This window comes from Pipra filicauda, unplaced genomic scaffold, assembly GCF_003945595.2.
Source record: "Pipra filicauda isolate LSUMZ 115617 unplaced genomic scaffold, ASM394559v2 scaffold81_size6448238_pilon, whole genome shotgun sequence".
Taxonomy (NCBI): domain Eukaryota; kingdom Metazoa; phylum Chordata; class Aves; order Passeriformes; family Pipridae; genus Pipra; species Pipra filicauda.
Window position 1 is genome coordinate 4,597,692 of NW_024104998.1, and position 24,561 is coordinate 4,622,252.

At 40.3% G+C, this 24,561-nt stretch overlaps 1 protein-coding gene across 1 annotated transcript in view; it reads right to left on the reverse strand.

Annotated features, from left to right (window-relative positions):
- Positions 1-24,561, reverse strand: part of XKR4 (XK related 4) — a 218,857-nt gene that overhangs the window by 69,729 nt on the left and 124,567 nt on the right. Inside the window, exon 2 of the mRNA XM_027749023.2 lies at positions 11,748-11,947. Within this exon, the coding sequence (XP_027604824.1) occupies positions 11,748-11,947 (200 nt within the window). The remainder of the gene's footprint in view (positions 1-11,747; positions 11,948-24,561) is intronic.

Consider the following 24,561-nt stretch of genomic DNA (forward strand, 5'->3'; position numbering starts at 1 on the left):
TTTCTGTGGCACGGGAGACCTGGGAAAGATCCAATTTAACTGGATGGTGCACAAACACCTCTTTCTTATCTATCTATCTATCTATCTATCTATCTATCTATCTATCTATCTATCTATCTAATCTTTCCAGTGATAATGAACCACTCATACATTTCTCCACAGAGTAGGAAAGAGAATATGAGAGCGCTGAGGGAACTCATTAAAACCTGAAAACAGCCCGAAGTTGCATAAGCTTTCAGAGGGCTTTGACGCTGGGGCGGCAGCAGATGGCTGAAGGAGGGCTACACCCCACCGTTCGCTTGCCCCTGTGACGGGGACGACAGCACAGCTCACGAAGCAGCCCCTGAGCTACTGCAGATTTTAGCACAGCATAAAGCAGGAAGCTGAGATGGGGGTTAGTTTATTTAATTTTGCAGACTGAAAACTGCAGCAAAGCAGGAGGTTTTTCGTGAGTCATTTGGCTGTCCCCATTGCCGGGGACACAGCAGCAGCCTTGCTCAGATACAGCAGCTGGCAGAAAGGGTTTGCTGATGATGTTCTCTGCTATACATGAGTCCTGAAAGTCCCATGGCCCAGGGTCCAACACTTGCAGGATGGTCCTGATCAGTCTCTGGGCTGCTCTCTGAGCCTGCCACAGGGTCCTGGGTCCTCCCGGTTTTGCTGGGTGGTTGGTCTGGGAAGGTGCCACTGGCCAGAGCTCCTGCAAAACTCTGCGACAGTCCTGGATGGCTGCTGGAGGGTGACAGGGAGCACTAACTGTGGCTATGCCAGGAAAGCCAAACCGAGGGAAGATTAAGTTCACATTTTTGACTCAATTACGTGAGAATGGAAGAATTCTTCTGCACCTTAAAATGTCCACAGTGTGGGAAAGAACATGCAGAGGCAGTGTCTACTAGCTGTAAGGGTCTGGGATCAACAGTGATTCAGTAGCCTCATATCACAAGATTTTTCCTGCCCAGGCTATTTAACTCTTGGGAACACACTGGCCACCCATGGACAAACAATACTCTAAAAGCCCTAAACAAAGCTAAAATTAGAAATTCTCTCTTCAGCTGCAGCACACAAGCCATTAATGCTTTGTTTTTAAACTGTATTCATTATATACAGAGAACAGAATATGGTTTATCACTTTATTAACTATCATGCTAAAAGAAATAACACCCACAGGAAAAAGAAAAAAATACTTTAAATTAATTTTCTTTATAATTTAGTTAGGGAAACAAAAAACTAATAGAACACATTTAATAGGTTTGTATCCCCATTAGGTTAAGTAGAATGTTATGCTTAATACAAAAGAGAGCTCTTTAACACCTTTTTGTAAAACAGTGCACCTACAAATCCTAGTCCAGTCAATAGATTTTATTCATTAGAACAGTTCCACTGAGTCCAGTGAGAAGGTGCCCACATGGGTGACCCTGTTATGCCAGATTGGACCTTTTGTTTGAGTCTCACTGCAGCACTGGTTATTCACCGATACATGCAAAATCCCAAGCACAAAGCAAGAATGCAATGGGTTATGTTTATATTTGCAGTTTGATACCCAGTGTACACCCAACAGAAAAATACTAATACATATAATATGTTACAGATACTAACTCCCACAGAAATGTCATAATTTGTACTATAGCCTGTATACAACTAAACTTGAATTTCAGAGAAGACATATTTTAAAAACATGCATTTCCACTTTGACCTGCAACTTGCAGCTAAAATGACTTTAAACAGAAAGGATTACATTTCTTTTGGCAAAAAAATTAATTTTGGCAAAAAAAGTGATTTTACAGATAGACCAAAAGGTGCAAGATGAATAAGGGAAGGTATGTATCATGCACTAAAAACAAAGATGGCTGATAAAATTTCAGATCTATGTATTTGGCGTGAAGCTGGACATGTACATTGGCTCCATGACTGGCATTTTAAAGGTCACTGCATGATGGAGAATTCACATTAATTCATATCTTTGAAGTATTGTGCAGTCTTTGAATAAGACACAATCACGACTGAAATTTCTCACTGCTATATTAGGCGCACGAAAGATTCTTCTGTGCCAACCATGCATCACTTTTTTTCCCAACCCTGAACAAACATACCAGTCATAGTATGTAACCAAAATGAAACTAGAAATTTGTTACTTGACAAATGCACTTTTAGCACAACAAAAATGGAGCAGAAGGATATGTGACTAACTTTTTGACATTCCCCAACAGATAAAATTCAGTGTGTAGGCAACATATCACGCTTGCAGAAACTAAATACACTACGTTGTGTCTCAGGCTGTTTTTACCACTGTGTATATATTAGCAGCTTTGCAAAGCCACTATTATATTTAAAAAACTGTAGATAATGTGAAAGTAACTTTTGGTTGGGCTTTTTTGCCATTCCCCCCAACAGCGAAGAATTTCTTTTCACAATACCTCCAGGCTCATGATGACCTTAAATCCTGGATCCATCAGAGGGGAGCAGCTGATGTGCTGGAGAGCAGGGCTGCCCTGCAGAGGGGTCTCAGAAGACTGAGAAGAGCCACAAAAAGACTTAAAAAGGAAAAGGAAAACTCTTGCATGTCCATATCATTTTGGGCCCCCAGTACTGAAAACTCTTTGACAAACTGGAGCGAGGCCAGTGGAGGGCCACTGAGATCATGGAATGGTCCTGTCACTACGTGCTCTCGTAAATAATGTCTCTTCATCTGTCTTGTAGTCGCCCTTTGGGTACCAGAAGGCCACAATTAGGTCACCCTATCTCCAGGCTGAATAATCCCAATTCTCTCAGCCTTTTCTCATAGAAGAGGTGTTCCATCCCTCTAATCAATGTGATGGCCACCTCTGGACTCGCTCCAACAGTCAACGTCCTTCTTGTGCTGGGGACCTGTGGTCTTTTTATGGCCAGTTAATAGGTATCAAACAAAGATAAAGATAGCACAAACTTAGTGAAAAAAGAGAGTCACCAGAACATACTATTTAGGAAAAAATGTTTGATGCAGTTCCCCTTGTTACTAATGTTGCTAGAGGAATTACGGGTTTTCACTGCAATTAAACAGAAAGGATAAAAATGCTCACTAGTATCTTCTCTGATTGACTTTCAGGGGTTGTTATGGATGTGCTAAGAAACAACACCATAACTCTCTCAACTCCTTATCTTCCTGACAACACCTACCACACTGCATACATTGCCTCTTTTACATTTACAGGCTGTATTGATGTATCATGCCTATAGACAGATGAATGGATAGGGACAGGACATCAGGAAACACAGGAAATAAATGCAGGACATAAAGCATTACAGGGTTACAAAAAGAACTATAGGGTTAAAGAAACATCAAGGACTCATAATGACTCCCTGGACATGGGTACTGAAAGGGAGCTGGTGCTTAGAAAAGATGGAAATAATGGTAAAACCAGTGTGCATAAATGGGATGATGTTCCAGAAACTGGTCCCTGATAAAACAGATTCTGTTTGCATGCAAAATTGCTTTGGGGAAAGATAGTGGGTAGTTGTTAGAGTCTGCTGTAGAATTCCAGAGTTAAATTTGGGTATGGATAGAGATGTTCAAACCATTATTACAGGGAGAAATTCTGCACAGAATTGTTTCGTTATGGCAGCCTCTGATTTCTCAGATATAGGCTGGAGAACAAGCGTTACTGAAGGCAGCCTGGATATTCTGGAGTGTGACAACTGACAGCTTTTCTGACAGAAAGCAGAGAGGCTTCTTTCTAAACTTAGTTACAGAAAGTATTGAGGTTGTTACAGGACATCTAATCATGAAAAGTAGCATTGGATCACATGAATGTTGGGTTTAATTCAAATAAAATGGAGGGATAAACAAAAATAGATCTGTTAGTAAGCCTGTCTATCAGAATTTTAAAGAAATCAGTGAAGGCAGCAGAAGTTAATTGTTCTGGGACTTCTCCATGGGGAGTCTTGGATTTTTTTAAGGTAAAGCACAGAAGGATTTCTGGAGCTTTTAAACACTGAAAAACAAAAAACTTCTGGAAAAAGCCTCAAAACCTAGCTGTATGCAAACCCACCTCAAAAATAGTGCCTTGATAGAAATAGAAAAAGGATGATCAGCAATAAAGGTTGTGCCTTATAGGACAACTTTTCATAAGGGCTCTTTAAACAAGGGCTCAAAGACAGAGCCAGCTGATAGGAAAGGGAAACAGAAAGGAAATCCACATTATTGTAGATGGAAGCAAAATTCAGAGCTCCTTGTTTTCATCCGGTGCAACTAAAACCTCTCTGTTTCAGGATTCAAAATAAGCTGGTGTATGAAATCCTGCTGCTGGTGAGAAGCATCTTAAGTCTCTCCATTCAAAACTGGTGCCGTATGACTGGAAAGGAGGCAACCTGGTGCATTTCACAAGTACCTGGCTGAAACAGGCCTACAACGTAGACTTCAATACAATACAAAGCTTTAGAGCAGCTTTTAAAGCAATAACTAACTGAAAATGAAGGTAAACATAGAACTGTAGAATGATTTGGCTTCGAAGAGACCTTAAAGATTATCTAGTTCTAGCCCCTCTGCCATGGGCAGGGACAACTTCCACTACATCAGGTTGCTCAAAGCCCTGTCCAACATGGCCTTGAAACATAAAAGAATATGAAAAATAAAGGATACCTACAAAAAAAAAGTAGATCATAAGAGAGCCACAGAGTCTAGGCTAGCTCTGTATCTTTCTTTATAACTCCTTTCTCAACAAGTAAAATGTGGCAGATCTAATCTATCAAAACTCTGGCAGACTACCATGGTAATGGGAAAGTATGGTGAAGCTTGAGAAGTTAGGGAATAGTAGAAGAGAAATAAAGCGGGTAAAGGAATTAGTCAAAGAAAGATACTGCAGATTATGTTGAAATGCTATTAGAGAACTCTTGGGCTGGAGTTGGATTATTATTACCTTTTCCAATACTGATTAAACTTGGAAGTAATCTCGTCTGAATACTTCTCTTAATGACCTTGGGTTTAAAACATAACGTACTAATAAGTTTTTGGGAGACATTATCAATGTAGAAAAGGAGAGTGATATGTGGAAAAATCAGGATCATCTTGCATGTTGGAAAAATAGAAACATTTCATTACATGCATTTAATCGCTAATATATTTTTAATGCAATTGAAGCCTCATCAGAGGGACATGACACCAGAAGAACCTGTGTGTTTCAAAGAACCATGAAATAACTAAGATTAACTAGTGAAATGCTGGAGTCAACATGGAATTACAATCCTAACTCATACCTAGTGAGATATTGCCATGAGAAATATGGGAGCTCTGGATAAATGTCATCTAGAGTGTTTTGTGCAGTCTTGGTCATCCATATTCATCAAAGATGAATTCATACCGAAACCGACGAAGGAAAAGTCTATAAAGACATTTTAGAACCTCTCATGAGATAATGCACAGCATGAGGAATGATTCTTACTTTCCTATCAAAGTATCTCTTATTTCCAATCCTGTTTGTCAGTTACAACAGTCCCACTGGGCAGTGCAATGCCTTGTCTGTAAGGATGTGTATTTGGACTGATTGGTGGCTGGTGCCTAATAAAAGGCTGAAGTCTGCCTGCTTTTCCCTTTAGTGGAGGCTCTTCTTTTATTTATTTTTGTTTGGTTTGGTTTGTTTGTTTGTTTTTCCTTTGGTATTGGCTGCTTTTTTCACAACATGTAAAGAAACATAGTTATCTTTAAAATGTTGTCTGTTCTCTTATACTCAATTGAAATAGTGCAATGGATCAGAAGTTAAAAGTTGGGACAGAAGGGCAGAAATGGGCTATATGATCATATGAACCTCATTTCCTTAGGGGACGAGTGTAAAAAGAGGGATGGCACAAAAATAAATAGGGACAGACTGCTGCTGGTATTCAAAAGTCAAGACAGCATCAGCAGGTCTCTATCAATCAGAGAATTAAACTTCCAACTGGTATATTAGATACAAAGGGTATAACTAGTTTTAAGATTGTAATCAGGTTATAAAATCGATTATGATACATGATCGCTTTCAGGAGGTCTTCTCCTGTACTATCAGAAATAAGGGTATACTGATAGGATGACTCTATCCTAATGAGTGCAAGATAACATTTTAAGATTTGCAAAGGGACGTACAGATCAGTTTAACAGTCACTTGCAGAAAACACATTTTCTGTGTTGTATATCATACTTGTTCATTCTTGTCACTGAAAATCTGCTTTGCCAAGTTGCAGGCAGAATCTGTGACTACAGATTGCTCTGTTTCACTTTCTCTCTGGAAAGGCTGGATGCAGGACTGCAGCAGTGCAGAACTTTGACGACACAGAGAAAAGTAATGGCATCTTGCCCAGAACTCAAGTGCTGCACCTTATTTCCATACAAATATATATTGAATTGTATAAGACTTTACATCAGAATCTATTTATTTATTTATTTATTTATTTATTTATTTATTTAAAGACCCCTGAAAATGAAGGCAGCATTTTACAGGGCAATCCAAAATTGCTGTGAAGGTAACAATAAAAGAAAAGCCATGTAAAAGCATAACGTTGTCCTCACAAGAAGATTGTAAAGACTTAAATGATTTTCACTTTGCTGCACTGATATGAAAAGAATTTGAATTCCTGATGCATGAGGAAGAGCTTTGCCAGAGGATTTTTTTAATGAACTAGCTAACAACATAATTTTCTTCTGCCAGATAAAGTTAGGACCTATAAGACGTCATAAACTGCTATCAAGTCTATGAACTTCCTCTTCAGCTCAGACAGGAACAGCAATTTGTTTGGAGTAGAAGGACTGGAGAATGATCCTTGGTGGCACTGTGAATCTTTGTACACTGGCTGCAGTGTCAGCATATGAACAGAGTAGGAGTTCCCAACAGAGATGGTAGAAAATGGGAAAATGGTTGGCCAGGGAGTTTTCCTGGAAATGCATTTTCAGCAGAATCCAGCAGCTCTGTGGTGTGTGGTGACTTCAATGAAACTTGATGAATTTATAAACTGTTCTGAAGTTCTCATTTTGCTTCTGCACTACTGTCAGTCCCCACTAAGAACTGCTTTATATGATATAAACTTTGATTAGACTTTGATTAAACTTTGATAGAGACTTTGATTAATAGCACTGTATGGAGAAGCCAGAACAAAGTCCCCAAAGGCTGATGAAGTAAAAATTGTCAATTCAATAAACAATGAGAAGCTAACCTATAATTTAAACAATGTGTTAATTAATACAGTAAAAATAATGTAATCTGTGGTAAATCCAGGGAGAAATCTTGTCTATCTGCTCATTTAGGTGTAGCTAGAACACCATGCCCTTGAATAAGACAATAGTAACTTAGGTTAACAGATGGACGTCTCTTTCCAGTCAGATGGTCAGCAGGATTTTTTGCTTGCTGGCTTTTAATCATTTTAAGATGAGAAGTCTTTCTAAAATCAAATGGCATAGTGGGAAAATCCAAGTAAGTAAAAGGAGAGTGCCAAGGGATGACTGCTGGCCTGTGGACAGGATTTCAAAATGAGATGCCACAAAAGGGACAGCCCTGACCTTCCTTACCCACCCTGATGCTGTGTCCCCTTTGCCTCCCCAGGTCTGTCACTACCCATGTGTGACAACCCCTGTCCTGGGGAGTACAGTTGGATCCCGCTGAGCCTCAGTCAGGTTAGCAATGGGGAAAATAAAAGTGTGTGAGGGACTCAGTGTTCAGCCATGGGAATGCCAGTGATGTGACAGGAGCATGCAGGTTGGGTAGGAACTTTTCATTATTAAATTAGAGGTTTTCAAGGGCACCCTGCATGAAGCTGGCTTCAAGTAACTGGAAGAACCCCACTAAGTGAGCTTGTTCATCCAGGTCTGTCTATCACTTTGTCATCCCTAAGACCTGTCAAGCCAGCAGAGCAAATGCAATGAGATGTGATCATTATGCTGGATGTCCAGAGACACAACCAAGGAAGAGCCTTGTAGCCTTTAGACTGCTCTTATTTTGTCAGCAAATTTGACTGATACTTAGTCTATGGTAGTTTATTGTGAAAGAGCTCGTTTTTATAGCAAAGACTGTGAAACTACTGCTTATTTGCTAAATAGCTTGAGGGATAGGAGCATTTATAAGAGAATTACTTGCAGCCTTCTGAATTTATTGAGATAATCCCTGTGACTTGGAGGTAGAGCCAGTGCAGAATCTGTCTGCCCAGCCCTGGGAGTAGAATGAAAAACATGGGGCAAAGGGCCCAGGTCCCCAGGGAGTTTCAGGCTGTGGGTGTAAGTAGGCTGGCACTGAGGTCAGTAAGCCCGCCCCAGCCACCAGGCTATTGCTGTTACACCATTTCTGACAGGTGAACTAGGTCATCTGCAGGTGGTTCAGACACTTCTGCCCACACATATGCCCTTATGCAAAGAGATGCAAGTTGAGCATCAGTTGTTTCAGTGGATTTTCTGCCTTTGCTCGCCCCACATACAGAGCCATCCGATTCATCATACATTTCCCACCTAGAACAGGAACAGTGAAGCTAGTGACTGCCATCATGAAGCTGCTTAGGGCAGGTTTGTCCTACAGGGCAACTAAGGGAGAGGAAAAGGAGGAAAAAAAAGGCAAAAGAAGAAAAAGACAATGCAGTTTGAAAGTGCTGCTGGTTCAGCAGAGAAGTTCCTGTGGTAGTGCTGTGTTCAGAGCAAAGGCAGGAGAAACAGACTCCCATGAGGAAAAGACTGAGGAATTACTTATTTCAAGGTACATCTGTCTTCTAGAGAGCAGATATTTCTTCAAACTCAAAGGAACCACCTGAGTGGAAAAGGTGGAGGTAATAGGAGATTAGCACAGCTCCAGTTTAGTCCAGCATCAGACTGAAATTGTTCATCTTGAGGAGTTAGTGCTGAGAAATCATCAGCTTCCCCCATAAGCAATTTCATTCCTTCCACCGCGGTGGGAGCTGGCTGCTGGTTGTAGGCAGAATAAGAAAGATCATTGCCTCTATTTGTGCCAGTTTTGGTGAAATCTTGAAAAAGAATCAGATTTTTAGATGATAATTTAGCTACTCTTCTACCAATACTCAGACATCTCTGGGTGACGACACAGAAGAGAGATGCCAATCATGACTGTTGATGGCCTCTTGCATAAGCTGCAGCATCATGGTGCAGTGGTACACAGTCTTTGCTAGAAGTTTACGCTGCAGTTTTCTAATTCATGCTTGGGGAAACCAGGCAAGTGCTAAAGGATCCCTGCGGTGCATCCTCTGGCCTTTTGAAGTGGCCCTCGCTACAGTGTATGGAAGATTGAGAGAGAAGGATTTGCACACATTGCACATGCTTGTTTTTTTCACCTTGATTAGCAGGGTTTAGTTACTGAAATAAGAAATTATCCATACTAAGCCAGCCCCCATTACAGAACTTGGAATCTTTAGTCACACTGACAGCATTCTCCTGTTGGGAATGATGCTATTTTGGTGCATTTGGAATGAAAAATACACAATTTCATAAATAAAATACTTAAAAGTTTTTCCTGCAGTCATTAATGGTTTGATATTAGAAATACCCTGCTAGGCAATTCATTTCCCGTGCCAAATTTGTGGTTTGTGAAAGTCATATACTTTTAAGAACATGGACCAGTGATGTCACTTAACAATTCTCATAAAAACTTTGTACTGCGGGACAGAGAACTAAAAGAACAATAATAAAAAACAAGTAGCATTCTCTAAACAAATAAAATCAATCAAATGCTCTGTTTATTGATCCATGCTAGAAATCTCTCTAACTGGTTCAGTGAGTGGACAGCTAGCTGAAGCATATACCTTATGACTGGACCTTTTAAAACACCCAGTTGTAGCATGATATCACTGAGAGAAATTATGCTCTCCTTAAGCAGCCTCGCAGGAAATCTAGCATCCTGTGGTACAAAGCATTATCCTTAATATTTCTTTAAAAAAGGAGAGAGAACAGAGAAAGGACTTTCACAGCTGGTAAGGATGAAAATATAAACATATTAGGTTTCATCAGGAGAATATAACGGTACTACTGCTTAAGGAAATACTACGACCATGTTTAATTTTCTTAGTTTCTTTAAATGGAGCCTTTTCTCCTTGGAAGATGGAAGAAAATGGGGGAAGAGAGGATAAGTAAATATTTTCAACCTTCTCAGCTGAAATACATAATTATAGTTTTATTCCTTTTTGGTTTCTGATACATAGATTTCACAGAGCTGATTGTAGGCTTCAGGAACCATTTTTGCCTTTTAAATTGAAGCATTTCAGGTCTTCTCTAATTAACAACCACTTGCAGAGTGTATCACAGGCTCAGTGTGTACTCACCAACCACATTTCTCAGAGACAGATCTGTTATTGCGCTAAAATGAGGGCGAGAGTCACTCTGTATTAATAGTTTATGAAGATAGCTAAATTACATCTGACCATACAGTATTCTGGCTATGTTCTTCTCCTAAGTCTCTCTCTGGACTCACTTTTTTTGGGGAGACAAAGCTTCTTGAAATGATAATACCTTCTCCTGAATGATAATAGTTCAAACTGGTTGGTGTGGGGCATTACCATTTTGAGAAATAGCTGGAGGAAGCGCTTAGGCAAACTTCCTTATACAGAGCACCAGCTAATTAAAAGAGAAATTTTGGGTTTCTTTTCCCCTTAAGGTAACAGAGTTTTAGATCTAAAGAAACAAAAACACAGTAAGAAGGACAGCTCTTTATTAGATGACTGTTCAAAGAGGAGGTAAAGGAAAAGCCTCTGGTTTATCCACAGGAAACTGCCCAGGATCAAGGTCTTCTCACAGTTACCCACTTTGTGCCCAGTCCTTTTTCACCCAGTCAGACTCCCTGAATGTTACTCATAATAAGCTAACCGACCCAAAATTTCTCAGAGTAAGGTGCTGTCACCTTTTTATCTTGTACAGTGCAGGCACACAAACTGTTTCTTAAAAACAAATGACAAAAAAGCTGCATTTCCTTGCTCCCTCTGTCCCTCTGTTTCTCCACTCCTCCTCCCTGCACTCCTCACTGCCTCACAGCATTTTTGTTACCTTCTGGATCCCAAGTTCTCATTCACTTCATTCACTTGCTAAAAATCTCTGTCCAGGTGCAGTCATAAGGCAAAACAATGGGGCAATACAAAAGGACAGCTGTCAGGTAGCCAAAAGTAGCATCAAAAAAGCAGTAGAGGATGAGATATTCTAATATCTGTATCACCTGACAAAACTGTATGGCAGGACATATGCATGCATTTACCATTTTAAAGAAGTAATCACACTTGCTGAAAGCATCAATCTTAGAAGGAAACACAGAGTGTGAAGCAATGAGTACTGCTCAGGAGATGACGTGAGACTCAAGAGAACTGGTAGACACAAACACTGGCATTTTCTTCACAGAATAGGTGTTATCTTCTGTACCATCTTCTGTTTTGCATAATGCCATATGAACCTCATTACTGCAGTTTGGAGGGTTTTGAACATTCACAGAAAGAAGCACAGGGAGAAGAGCAATAGCTTGATTGATGCAATTTTCACATTGGCCCACTGGATAATCAGAAGAGCTCTTCTATTACAAGGACATGCAGAAAGCAAAACATTATAAATCCTACCCACAACCCAGGGTCATTAAGAAATGCTAAAAAACCCTCTAACAACACAGGCTTTCTTGACAGAATCATTGTTAATAGCTCAATACCAGCTAGCAGGCAAGATCCGCTCTTATACCAGGACTACAAGGCATACAGCAGTTTGAAAGAAGGATAAATATATATGTGTGGAAATTACATCTTCAAAAAAATATAAAAAACAAAGAGATTAAGTGAACCCCTACCTTGGAGAGCCTGGAGTGTACGAGTCTGTACAACAATACAGAGTTGCAGGACCAGCTGTGGTGCACTTTCCAGAAACGTGGCTAGCAAATGCAGCATACTCACATCTGCATACTCATACACCATTTTCCAATAAAACCGCCATCTGTCATTCTCTCCACTCTGTCGACTCCGGATACCCAAGTACATTGTGTGAAAATACCTAGAAATAAAAAAGAGTGGTTATAGAAGTGCAGAGTGATATTTTACGGGTTATACCTCCGCTTGAAAATAATATATTTTTCAATGTACTTCAAAATAATGAACATTTATTTAAAAGGATTGTTGTATTTCAATTTATAATAGTTGATGTGATAAGAGTAAACTAAACTGAAGACAAGACAAGCCCTCATAAAGCCATTAAAAAAGCTTAGCACTGTTTTATTTGTTAAATATTATTTCTTTCAAGGACTCAGTTTTGTGATTTGAAATATAAGGGTGATATCTTGATTACATGGCCTTCCTCAGAAGTTTTTGAAGTAAGGAGGGGAACAAAGCTGACTCTTTAATGATCTCTACTCAGAACCTGCAAAGAACTAGTCTCCTTTCTGCATGGCTCTACGAGGACATCGAGAACCACATGCACTGCAAAGCTGGAGTGGAGCCCTGCTACTGCCTGGAGCCCTGCTATGGCTGAGCTCATTGTCCTGCTTTTCCACCCATCAAATACACTGAGTATCGTATTCTAGATACTGCCACATATATAGTGGGTTTTTTCTCATAGTTTGATTATTTTAGGAGGAGGGAAGATGTAGCTGTGAGTTCTTATTTTAGGAGGAGTGGAGATCTGGCTGTGGGTTCCCTTGGTGATTCGAAATGACTCACTACAGTAGCTCCCATGCAGCAGCAGCAGTAAGAAGCAGCAGGAGCCAGGAACCCAACAGGCTGTTGCTGCTCAGAGTAGTAACCAGCAGATAAAGGAAGCAATAGTCAGAAAGCACGTCAGCACTGGTGACCTGTGCAAGCATTGGGAAATACAAATGGCAGCCAGCCCATCACACAGATTTTGGCTGGTGCAGGAATGATGAGTGGTTTTAGGAAACAAGGGATGTCTTCTGATGGCCAGGCCACCCAGCTGCTGTGGTGCCTGTCATGATCCTTGCAGTTTGCAGTGCTCTGCCATGATACACCTGAATCGCAGCACAGCAATTGCTCCAGGTGGCCTTTGATTTGCTCTTTTACTCTGATCTGCTCTCTGTTATTCTGTGTCAGAAAGTCTAGGCTCCCACCTTGTCCCTACAATTTTAATTCCACACTAATTAAGACTGGCTGAAAAAAACCCAGTCTTGCTTAATGAAAAATTCTGAAGATTAAGGTATTGTCTTGCATCAGGGTGCCTTGCATCCTACTGGAGTGCCCTGATGGGCTAGTAACTCATGTGGATCTCTGTTTCTCTTTTTCACAAGGCATCTTTCATATCCTGGTCCTGACAGCATTTTCTTATGATGTTTTTAATATGTTTTCATAGTTTTTTTTAAGTGAGATTATATTTCATAATAAGAACAATTTTAATAAATTATAACCAGTTTCAATATGAATTCTTTTAATTGGTTAAGATAAAGTCTTTCAGTATTTCTTCTTTTCACAAGTTCCTGTCTTAAAAGCCTTTTCATAACTGGTGGAGCACTGTGAATTTTGAAACCTCTTTTATATAGGTTGCATGCAAACTTTCGTCCCTACTCTGTTCAGCTGTAACTCTGGAGGTATCTGCTGATGAGATTTTTGGCCTCTGACTGACAAATAGCCCAAGACTGAGTTGCCCCCTTGAAGAATGACACTGTACTTGTACCCAATGAACCCTTGTACTCAATGCACTCTTGTACGCAATGTGCATGCTACTGCAGAGTGACAGCTTTATTCAGAAGTATGCACTGAGCAAAACCAGGACTAGCACAGAGAAACAGCTGAGAGGCCAGATCCGAGCCTGCAGCATTTCTCTTGACAATGCACATCATAGCAATATAAAAGGAAAACACATTAAACTCACATTTAAATTAAAATCACACCGGGTGGCTTTGAATTTTGTCAAAATCCCATGTGGAGTGAAGCAGCAATGAACTGCTCAGAGACTGAGACCACAGAAGTGCAGTGAACAAGACACCAGCTGTAATTCTCGCACAAAACACTGAGCAGGTCTGGATGGGTCAGAGTGTGATGGGATAACTGGCGCTCTCTGATGTCTTTGGGTTTAGGTAAAGTGAAATGGCCTGCTGTCCAGATCTGAAAGAAGCCACTGGGCTGGAAAGGCACCTTTTGCTGCACAGTTCCATTAATGGGGTCCATTGGACCCACAGGTTCTCAGTCACAATCCATTTAATTGTTCCTAGACCTCTCGTTAAAGTCCTGCGGTGCAACAGGGGTAGGTAAGACTTGTATTTCCTTCTGCAGTTTATTTTTTGGATGGGGTTTGTTTGTCCTACCTAATATGTCACTTTCAAGGGGCACACCTTGGAATATTGCATAGTGGGGGCAGACAGCATTTTTAGCATCCTTCTTTTAAGTTATCACTAACCCTTGCTATAAATTCCTAAAGTAGCTGTGTTTGCTGAAGGTTGTGCCAGGAGGCTCTAGCTCTGCCAGTGGAGCCATCTGCAACCTCAGTTCTACAGCATTTGTAAAAAAAAATACTTTTCCTATTACAAAAATGACATACTGTGCCAGGCAAGGTCCCCCAGGGTTTTTTACCTGCTCTGCAGAGTGGTTGTGCATGGCAAATATGTTGTGATTAATGAACCCATATGGAAATATTTCCTCTCCCATAGCACTTTATTGTGAAACACTGGCAGTGAATTATGGGGAACTGGGGAATCATTGCTCTTTGTCTACTTAGCTCTCTGCAGTTTAGACACAAGAGGTAGAGGAGGAAGATACTTTCTGTTTTTACACGCTAGGGAGCAAATTTCAGCCTAGGGTGGTATTTTTTTGTCCTTTCAATTTTGGCCAAATTAATTGCAGGCTGAAATGAGCATTTACTGTCAGTTACTGTCACTGATTTATAGGCACAATCAGGTGATTACACAGCTAAACATTCTGAATTGCATCCACAATTAATTGCACCAGCAATTGATGTTAGGTGTGCAAATTAGCAGTTATTAAAATAAAAAGATGGTCTCATAAAATGCTTCACATATCAAAGACACTTTTTTCTGATTGTGAAATAGAAAGAAGAAAAAAATGAAAGTGCTTTGTTGTAGTGCTTTCCAAATATAGCTTAACACTGCAGTAATGACACATTCTATTTTATATATATACGCTTTATGTAATTCCACTTTTGACACCCTCACTGGAATCCTATTGTCAGCAAATGACATATAGATACACTCAGAAGTAGTTCCTATTTTAAACAGTTTTTATATTTTGGTCTTCTTGTATTGTTTTGGTGGGAACTCACACTTTTATGTGAGTTCAAGTTACAAGTCTTATACACAATTATTCCAGAAAGATATAGGAAGAAGTGAAAAAGAGTTCTGCACTGGAAAATGTCTTAGGTTTATTGTGGGGTAAACTGATGTCAATGAACCTAAAGCAGCAGATCTGAGCGTTACTATTTTGGTTGTGATTGCATCCAGTCAACTACAGTCTTCTGCAAGTGCTTTACAAGTATACAAACACTGCCTATTCATGTCCCCAAAGAGCATTTAATTGACATGAAAAGAGATGACAAGGAGTGGAGAACTGAGTTAGAGCACCAGACAAAAAAGGAAAAGAAGAAGGAACAGAATGTGTGGTACCGCCATCTAGTAAAGTAACTGCTTCATCTGATAAATCAAGATAGTCCATCAAAATTTCTTATTTCATTAGAAGAGTAAAAACAAATAAACACACACACATATCCCTCCCCTCCCCCCCCAGTTTCTCAGCTCTTCTGTTTGTGGAGAAAAGCTTAGACGTAACTGAGTTTCTTAAAGATTTTACAGTTGGAAGACTATGAAACCTTTTCTATGAAGACAGGCTCAGAGAGTTAAGGTATTCATCCTGGAGAAGAGAAGGCTCCAGACAGACCTTATTGTGGCTTTCCAGTACCTAAAAGTGGCCTACAAGAAGACTGGAGAGGGACTTTTTACAAGGGCATTTAGTGACAGGACAAGTGGGAATAGCTTCAAACCGAAAGAAGGTAGGTTTAAATTAGATATAAGGAAGAAATTCTTCACTGGGAGGGTGGTGAGATATTGGAACAGGTTGCCCCGAGAAGTCGTGAATGTCCCATCCCTGGAAGTGTTCAAGGCCAGGTTGGATGGAGCTTTGAACAACCTGGTCTAACGGAAGGTGTCCCCGCCCATGGCAGGGAACCGGAACTGGAAGATCTTTAATGTCCGTTCCAACCCAAACCATTCTGTCAGTCTGTGATTCTATGAAATGTACTAAGAAAAAGAAATATCAAAACCTATTATTTTAATTTTTAATTATTATTTTTTAATTATTATTTTAATTTTTTTTTTTGAAGACAGACAACTGCTTGGGTTGTCAATGCAGACTTAAACAAGCTTACTATTCAGAATTAAGACAATGGAGTGGGAAGCAATACTTCATATATCACTGATAATCAGATGGCAACATACATATTGTTATTTGAAGCTTAATGTCTTTTTTAACCTCTGGAGAAAGTGGAGAATGCTTTGTCATTTAATTGTTTTAATTTATTTCAGTGCATCACACAGCACAGTACACAGACCATTGATGGAGCATAACTCTGAAGGATGTGAATCTGAGAAAAGATATTCTTTTTCCATTATATTAATGAGAGAAGGTACTAAAGTAAAAAATGAACAGAAAAGCAGGCTAGTCCTTGTGCTGTCCACAACGTGTTCAAGATGCAAGACAAATAGAAGTAAAAAATTACCTATATTTGTAGTTGTGGAAAAAATATATTTCTTTTCTGGGGAAAGAGACATTCATTCTGATCAGACAGTGGCTCTCCAGTATTTCCAAAATCAAGAGTGCTTATGTTGCTCCAGGATCACATACCAATCTTGAGGATGGTTAGCATAGGCTAAGACACCTATCTTGGAAACACTTCTAGTAACATGTCACTTACATGATTAGAGCATGCCCAATTGTGCATTTAACTGAGATTGTGGTGGTGTAATTATATGATCATACCCAATATTTATAGGAGTGCTTTTCATGTTTAAAGTGCTTTACAATTACTAGTTGATTAACTGGGATGAATGTAAATAATCTCACAGGATACATTCCTCAGAAACTGGCAGCTGACCAAGCAAGGTATAACTTTCACTCAGCACGCTCAAATCCAAGTGATATTTCACAAGCTCATGACTGGGAGGAGTTGCCCTTCTCTTGTGTGAAGAAAATTCTCCTTTCTCCCTTATTCTCGGGAATGTGATATTTTCTCCTGAATTTGTGGATTAAAAAAAAACAACAAACCTTCTCCACAGATCTTACTCTAGTAAAAGGTAGGCAAGGAGGCTCCTAAAATATATTCCAAACAGGACACAATTCCTCAGAGTCAGATATTCTTGAAGAGAGTTGAGATGTCACTGGCACCTGGGCTAAAGGTTTCCAACCTGCCTACTGTTCTTTTGTAAAAGGCTTTTGGTGAATATCCTGGTATCACTGAAACTGAAGAGGCTTTTGGCAGTGATTTAACAGAGTTTGAGTTTTAACCCAGTTTACTTCATAGTAGCTTGGTGTTGTTTATGCCCATTGCTTCTCTCTAAGAAATTATTTCAGAAGCTGCTCCATTATGCTTCACAGACACTATTCTTTTTTCATACAGATAGCTGAGGCTTATAATAAGTGGAACAGAGAAACCATATGTGAGTCCAATCTGACTATGGCTCTGAGCACTTCTTGCTACAGATTTTCACCCTGATGAAATCAACCATCTGATGGTAATATATACAGCTTTAGAAAAAAGTCTTCAGTTTAGAAGTGTCAAAGGCTACATTGCTACCATGTGCTTTATCTAAAAAGTCCTTAGGATGATACACATGAATGAGAGACCATTTGTGTTCTTTGGAAAAATGATATTATTCTGATTTCATGCCTCATGTAGTCCATTTTATTACAAGTGTCTAAGTCTGTAGGGGACATTTGCTTATGTTATCTAATCTAGTGAAACACTTGTGAGAAGATCAAAAGTCATTAATAGCTAGTTGTAAAAGTCCTAGATGTTTATTCTGATACCTAATTTGCCCCTATATCAAACACTATATTAAACAATTTAGCCATACCATAAACAATTTTTCTTTCTGTGTTTGAGGTGTGGAAAATGAAAATCAGTACTGCAGAGCTAAAACACAGTAGAATAAACAGCAATTCGGATAAGTGGTATTTTCGTCTGTTGCTTAGTTACCAGAGAAAACTTAACTGTATTTGTATCTCAACAATATTTGCCATGTTAAATAACAACAGATTGTTCTATTTTGCTTCTTATGTGCCTTTTTATTAGGAGTGCCTGAATACTCTAAAAAAAAAGGTTCTTTAGCAAGAATACTTACTGCCTTAGCGTGCTAATGCTTATTCTTTTTGTTCTGATGAAACAAACAAATCCCTTCAGTTTTAATTCCTTATTCTAGGAAGGAACAATCAGCCAACTTTTAATTTTCTAATCAAATTATTTTTGATGAGACCATTAATTTGTAATGTGCAAAAAGAAACTGAAACACATTCTGTAGCACAGCATTGACCAAAGCTTTTCCAACCAAGCAAGGTTTTGGCAATAGAACAGCAGTCAAACGTCTGGACTTAATTTACTTTAAATTATGAATGCAGCATCCTCATATGTGACATTGAGATGAGATCCATGTGAGGACAGATCCCACTGGGGAATATTTCAGCATAAGAGACATTAAAAGTCTTATTTCCAGAATATATATGCCCTACAAACATAAAAAACAAAAGCCAACTCCTTGTATTTAATTTTCCTTTGCAGTATTTAAGGTATCAGAGAAATATCTCCTTTACTTTCTTTAATACAAAGCAAAGCACTTTATGAGCATAAACAAAATGATTACATATGTTTCATTGCTATCTACAAAGCATTCCCTGGCATCTTCCATGACTGGGTGATCCTTCTCAAACGGCCACGAGTCATATTGTAGCAGCATTTTATGGTCATCTAAATTTTTATGGCCATCTGAATTTAGTTACTCTCTGAATTCCCCAAATGTAACTAGTCATACCCAGTACTTTCCTTCCTTTCCTGACTTGTGCAAACTGCAGACTTGCAGTTTGTGAACCACTGGTGTAGGGAGATGGCAGGACTAGGTAGGACTATGTCCAGGTTTAACAAGAAGAAGGCAGCATGGTTTAAAGAAATGCCTGATGCACCCTGCTCCCCTACTAACTTCTCTCACCCACGGGGTACAGATGCTCAGCCCCACTGCTCAGGCTACAGTGGGATTCAGCCTTACATGAGGCAAAGGCCAACTCCAGAAAGTAAATCTCCTTGTATTGGGAGAGAGGTGCAGCCTGGATGCTTGCACTGAATGGCATGGATGCAAGGCTAGCACTCCTAAACAGTGTTTTACTGTCCCTTCCTTTTCTCTGCACCCTGCTGATTCACATGAGACAGGCAGCAAACCCTCTGCCTATGCACACAGTGAGGTTATATCCCCACACCACGCCTGCCACATGCTGCCAGATCACACAGGAGTACCGCTGAATGTTCGCCATTCAGTTTAATCATTTCCATGTTTCTGTTTTCAAAACTGGGGTAATCCCAGTATGCACTAGCCTCCCAGGGCTCCCTGTCAGCCTGCAGGATCTGTTGCATCCCAATTAGCCTCTGAAGTCCTGTGCTGCCAGGCTGTCCCTGCCACGTCTGTGGTGCTTCTCTTTGGGTGAGCGTTCCCCTCCATATCCCTGTGGATGAAGGGCAGATGGAGCTTGGTTGCCACGGACCTATCAGACAGGAGACTGATGGTGTCATTGCTGGTGACAGGGATGGCTTAACCTTGTCTTGGGGTGTAACACAACCACTGGTTGGTTGCAGGTCCTTTGGAAGCTGCCCTGATACTTCTCAGGAGTAAATATTAGCGCATTTTTTGCACTATCAGCTATGGGCTAGAATTGAAAAGGAGAATGCAGAAGTGAAATTAAAAAAAGAATAATATTTGCAGTGTGCTGCTGCAATCTATAGCTTTGTATTTTAGAGTTTCTTCACCAAGCATTGACACTGGTACCGCAAAACAGCTTCCTTTCCTGTTTCAGTCAGGGGACAAGGCCATTTTGACATGTTCAGCAGCACAACTAAAAAAGTTTTACTACACTCTCATTTCCCGTATGGCACTGCACACCTGTGTGCTCTTTAACCACAGGCACTGCTTTATCAAAAGCTGATGAAATCACTTTGGGTCTCAGAGGTTCACAGAGGTTCTCAGAGGTTCCCCTGTCTTCCACCTGTGGGAAACACGAGTTTCTTATGTATCATCAAGGCTGCAGCCCTGGAAATGATGCCCATGTAAGATTAGACCCCCGAGGACAAGCAGCTTCCTGAGAGAGCAGAGATCTGCCCTGCTCTGTGTCCTTTGAGAAGCTTAGGGGTTTCCTGCTGTGTTGAAAGGGTCCATACTGGCTTCCTGAAGCAACAATACTCAACTGAAACTGTTAGGAAAACATGGCTCTATTGGACACTCTAAAGAGCTCAGTTAAAATCCTGATTCACAGTCTGCTCTGTGACTGTCTCTTTTTGGTTTCCTCCTTGCAGCCCTACACAGTTTTGGAGGTAGCCAAAGAAGAAGAGTTGAGATTCCCAACCAGAGGTGGTTTACGCTGACTTTCTTCGTCCTCTTCCCTTCCTCCCCATGTCATATTTTTCATTTCCTTCTAAGTCCGTCTGCCTACTAGTCACCCCAATCTGCTCTTAGAAGTGAATTCTGGTTTGTCTCTGTGTCTCAGTCTGGGATATCAAGAAGAATCAGGGAGCAGAAAAGCACAGAATTCCCCAAGGAGCTTCAGGCATTCCCTGGAAAGACAATTAGTCATGATCAAGGATCTGTACCATGCAGCTGTCACAGGAATATAATCATTATAGGCATCCTCACTTCACCAGCCCCTGGGGCTGCAGCAGGACCTGAATTGTTTTCCCATTTCTTCCCAGCTATGACAGAATGACGATGATAGCCCTTGGAAATGGTCTCAGGACCCCTATCATGGGACTGTAAAGGAAGATGCACCTGTCTCCTGATCAATTTTTGACTGCCCGTGAAGAAAGGACCACTTGTAGAGTTAGGAGGGGGCACAACTGGAAAACAGTGCTTCTGGCTTTTCAGCTTGGGGTACCAGGTGCATTTTCCAGCTCTCTGGAGAAGCAGCCAGGCAGCATCCCATTACCATATAAGACCGGGATAAGGCATCAAGAAACCTTTACCTACCTTACCACTGCTTCCACAGGAGTAAAACTTACAACAGCACACTGAAAACCAGTGTCCCATGGCTGGAGACCTTGCACTCTGGAGACAGGCTCTTCCCCTGAGTACCAGTGTTTATTATTCACATTGCTCACAGGGAGATGCTCAGGCCCCTCTGGGACAGCCGAGTTTCTCCCAGCATCCATCTCTCAGCCCATTTCCATAGGGACATGGGCTATTTATCAATCTGAACAGTTCAGTGGGGAGGGTTCAACATGGAGGTGGAGTAGCAGAGCAGCTGGTGAGATAAATATCCTCGAACATTCCTGTGCCAGTTCATGACTAGTTTTGAGGGAACCTTTCAGTGCCAAACTCTCAACCTCATGGTCAAACTCACCATCTGGAAGAGGGAATACATTCACACCAGTATTCACAACAACCCATGTTGTTTGTTGCTTTCTCTGATGCCTTTGATAAATTAAGTAGATAAATCTGCCCACAGATTACGCAGCTTTCCAGCGTCAACTTTCACGGAACAACAGCAGGCAGCTCACAGAATATGCTGAGTTGGAAGGGATCCACAAGGATCATTGAGTTACACCATGAGTTACACCATGTGCCTGAGAGAATCATCCAAATGCTTCTTGAACTCTGTCAGGCTTGGTGCTGTGACCACTTCCTTGGGGAGCCTGTTCCAGTGACCAACCACTCTCTGGGTGAAGAACCTTTCTCTAGTCTCCAACCCAAAACTCCCCTAACACAACTTCAGGCCCTCAGGTCCTGCCACTGTTCACCACAGAGAAAAGATCAGTGCCTGCCCCTCCTCTTCCCCTCACAAGGAAGTTGTAGACTGCAATGAGGTCTCCCCTCAGTCTCCTCTTCTCCAGGCTGAACAGACCAAGTGACCTGAGCTGCTCCTCATGCAGCTTCCCCTCAAGGCCCTTCACCATGTTCATTGCCCTCCTTTGGACACTCTCTAACAGCTTAATATCTTTCTTATATTGCACAGATCAAAACCGCATACAGAATTCAAGGTGAGGTCTTTGATCCAGGAAAGGAAAGAATTGCATTTTTAAAGCAGAGGAGATGCCTGTAGTCTTTTCAAAAGTATATTAGTATCTTTTGCAAAAGTCAAGAGAAGCAACAGCAATGCAAACACTGGAGAATCAGAATGGCTAGGGTAGAAGCTATATTTTATCCCCACAGACAAAATATAATGTGTTTCCTTCCATAAAAACATCTTTCTTTCATGACCACTGGTGTGTGCCAGGATGAATCTGGGTTGTGTCACTCTGGGGGCCTAGCATGTAATCTCACACTGTGAAACAGCAGGAGCTAGCTGCCTCCACCAACCAGTAAAAATGAACTATTGCCACCCTCCCCTTCCTTCCTCCAAAAAACCTTCCAAATTGCTTGTAAGAGCTTTTTTAAAACCTGCCTGCTCTTTCTGGCTCAGAGAAAACACACAACTGAGAATTCTGTTTGGAAATACCTGCGCTGTAAATAACTTTTTATTCATCCGATTTATACAGCAGTCTATGCTTCAGCTTTTTCTTTTGAAGTATTCAGGAAAAGCCATTAGCTAATTCTCCAGAATAAACCTCCTAATGAATTGAATGGTCATTGTTTGGATGGAGCAATCTATAAGCACTCAGGAAGCAATGTAGGATTAGTCACTTATTAAGATATAGACAGACATTGCTCGCGTGATCTTTATGTGATATTCAAATGGCTGGCACACTGTTATTTAACAGGAATTCAGGCTAACTTCCTCTTATTGCTCATAAGTGGCCTGGACTAATGGAGAATGTTCTTTAAACATTCTGCTTGAAGAATTTTATATAAGATTCAATTCAAAAGCAAAATTCAAAAGCAAATTTTCCAGCTAATAGCATTAGTAGGGCTGAACAGCATCTCATAAAGAAATGATCCTGAATACCAAGCTGAATACTGCGCCATGCACTATATCTGTGTGCTTTACAAATGTAGTACTCAGAAATCTTAGGAATAAAATTTCTGGCCTGGGTTTTGCTTAGGGGAAAGGCTCTAAGGCAAATGACAGCATTTTCATTTGAGCCTTTCATCAATTCAGATAGGGCAGATCCAAAGGGCGTTAGTGAGAAAAGTACCCTGAGGAACCTAGAGGGAATTCTGCCAGCTTACAGACCTCCCAGTTTGCCCCTTATCAATATATTATAGAAAAAGATGAAGGAATATGAGGTGACATGCTGGCAGCAACATACAAGCCAAAGGAGAAAATAACATGAGCTGGTAAGACAGCAATTTCATTTAGAACTTGAAAGCAAACTGTGGTCATTAGAGATCTACAGTTTTAGTCTAACGGAGTTCTCAATTCCTATATTAGTTCCATCTTATAAAAAGCCTCAAAATCCAAAAAGCACTGAACGATAGTAAAATGCCTTCAATAAAAATGCTTCAAGGAATGACTTGTGTGAAAAGACAAGTATTTATAAAAAATGATGAGACTAAGCCAGAATTCAACAAACATTTTGTTTGCAAACTTATTGAGAAAAGAATCGGAGATAACACAGGTATGAAACAAGAATTAAGATTTTTTTGCTTTGGCCAGAACTCCCTCGACAAACAGAAGAAAAACCTGGCCATTGAATTTTGAGAAAGACAACCTAAGGGACAGACAAACGCAATGGCCATTGAAAGAGGCAGCACAAAATATCAGGGGTGTCAGAGCCTTATACACATATTATGTGTTACCTATTAGCAAAGAGAAGATCAATTTATGTGCAGTAGGAACAACTCCAATGAAATGTCTATTTAAGAAAAAAATTACTTTAGAAAAAATTTATAGGACCTGTATGACTTAGTCTACATGGGCAGTTACCTCTATTTAATTAAAAATACGTATTTAGAATTGTTGATTTAGAGCACTTAAATTCTTGACATACAGACAGCTTGCTTTAGTTTTTAAGAGACAGTTTAAGGTAAACTGAAACAAGCCAATAGCACTGAATGAGTCTCCACCTGAAGGTTTGAAAGAGCTCAGCTAAAGGTTTGGTCCATGAACACTTTTTTAATACAATTTTTAGCTGGGTATAAGATCAGTTTTGCAACACAAAACACAACCATATTTGCATACATATGCATATGTATAAGCTTGTCATTCCCCTGCAGTTTAGGTATCTTATTCCAGCAGAGAAGGATATAGCATATAATAGAAGGCTTGTAAAACTTAGGAGAGCATATTGTTGAAATGCTACAAATATAACACAAAATCTGGGGGCCAAAAGGCCCAAACTGTTATATATATAGGTATGTATAAACAAAGAAAGGCACCTGCAGTATCATGTCTGAATTCACTGCCACCCTAAAAATCAATAAAATTAAGAGCTCAATGCAGCAAAGGAATGTGTTCAAGGTGGTTAAACTGGACAGGGGCTTGCCAGGAACAAAATGGCCATCTTCTTCTCACCATGGTGAGCAAGGA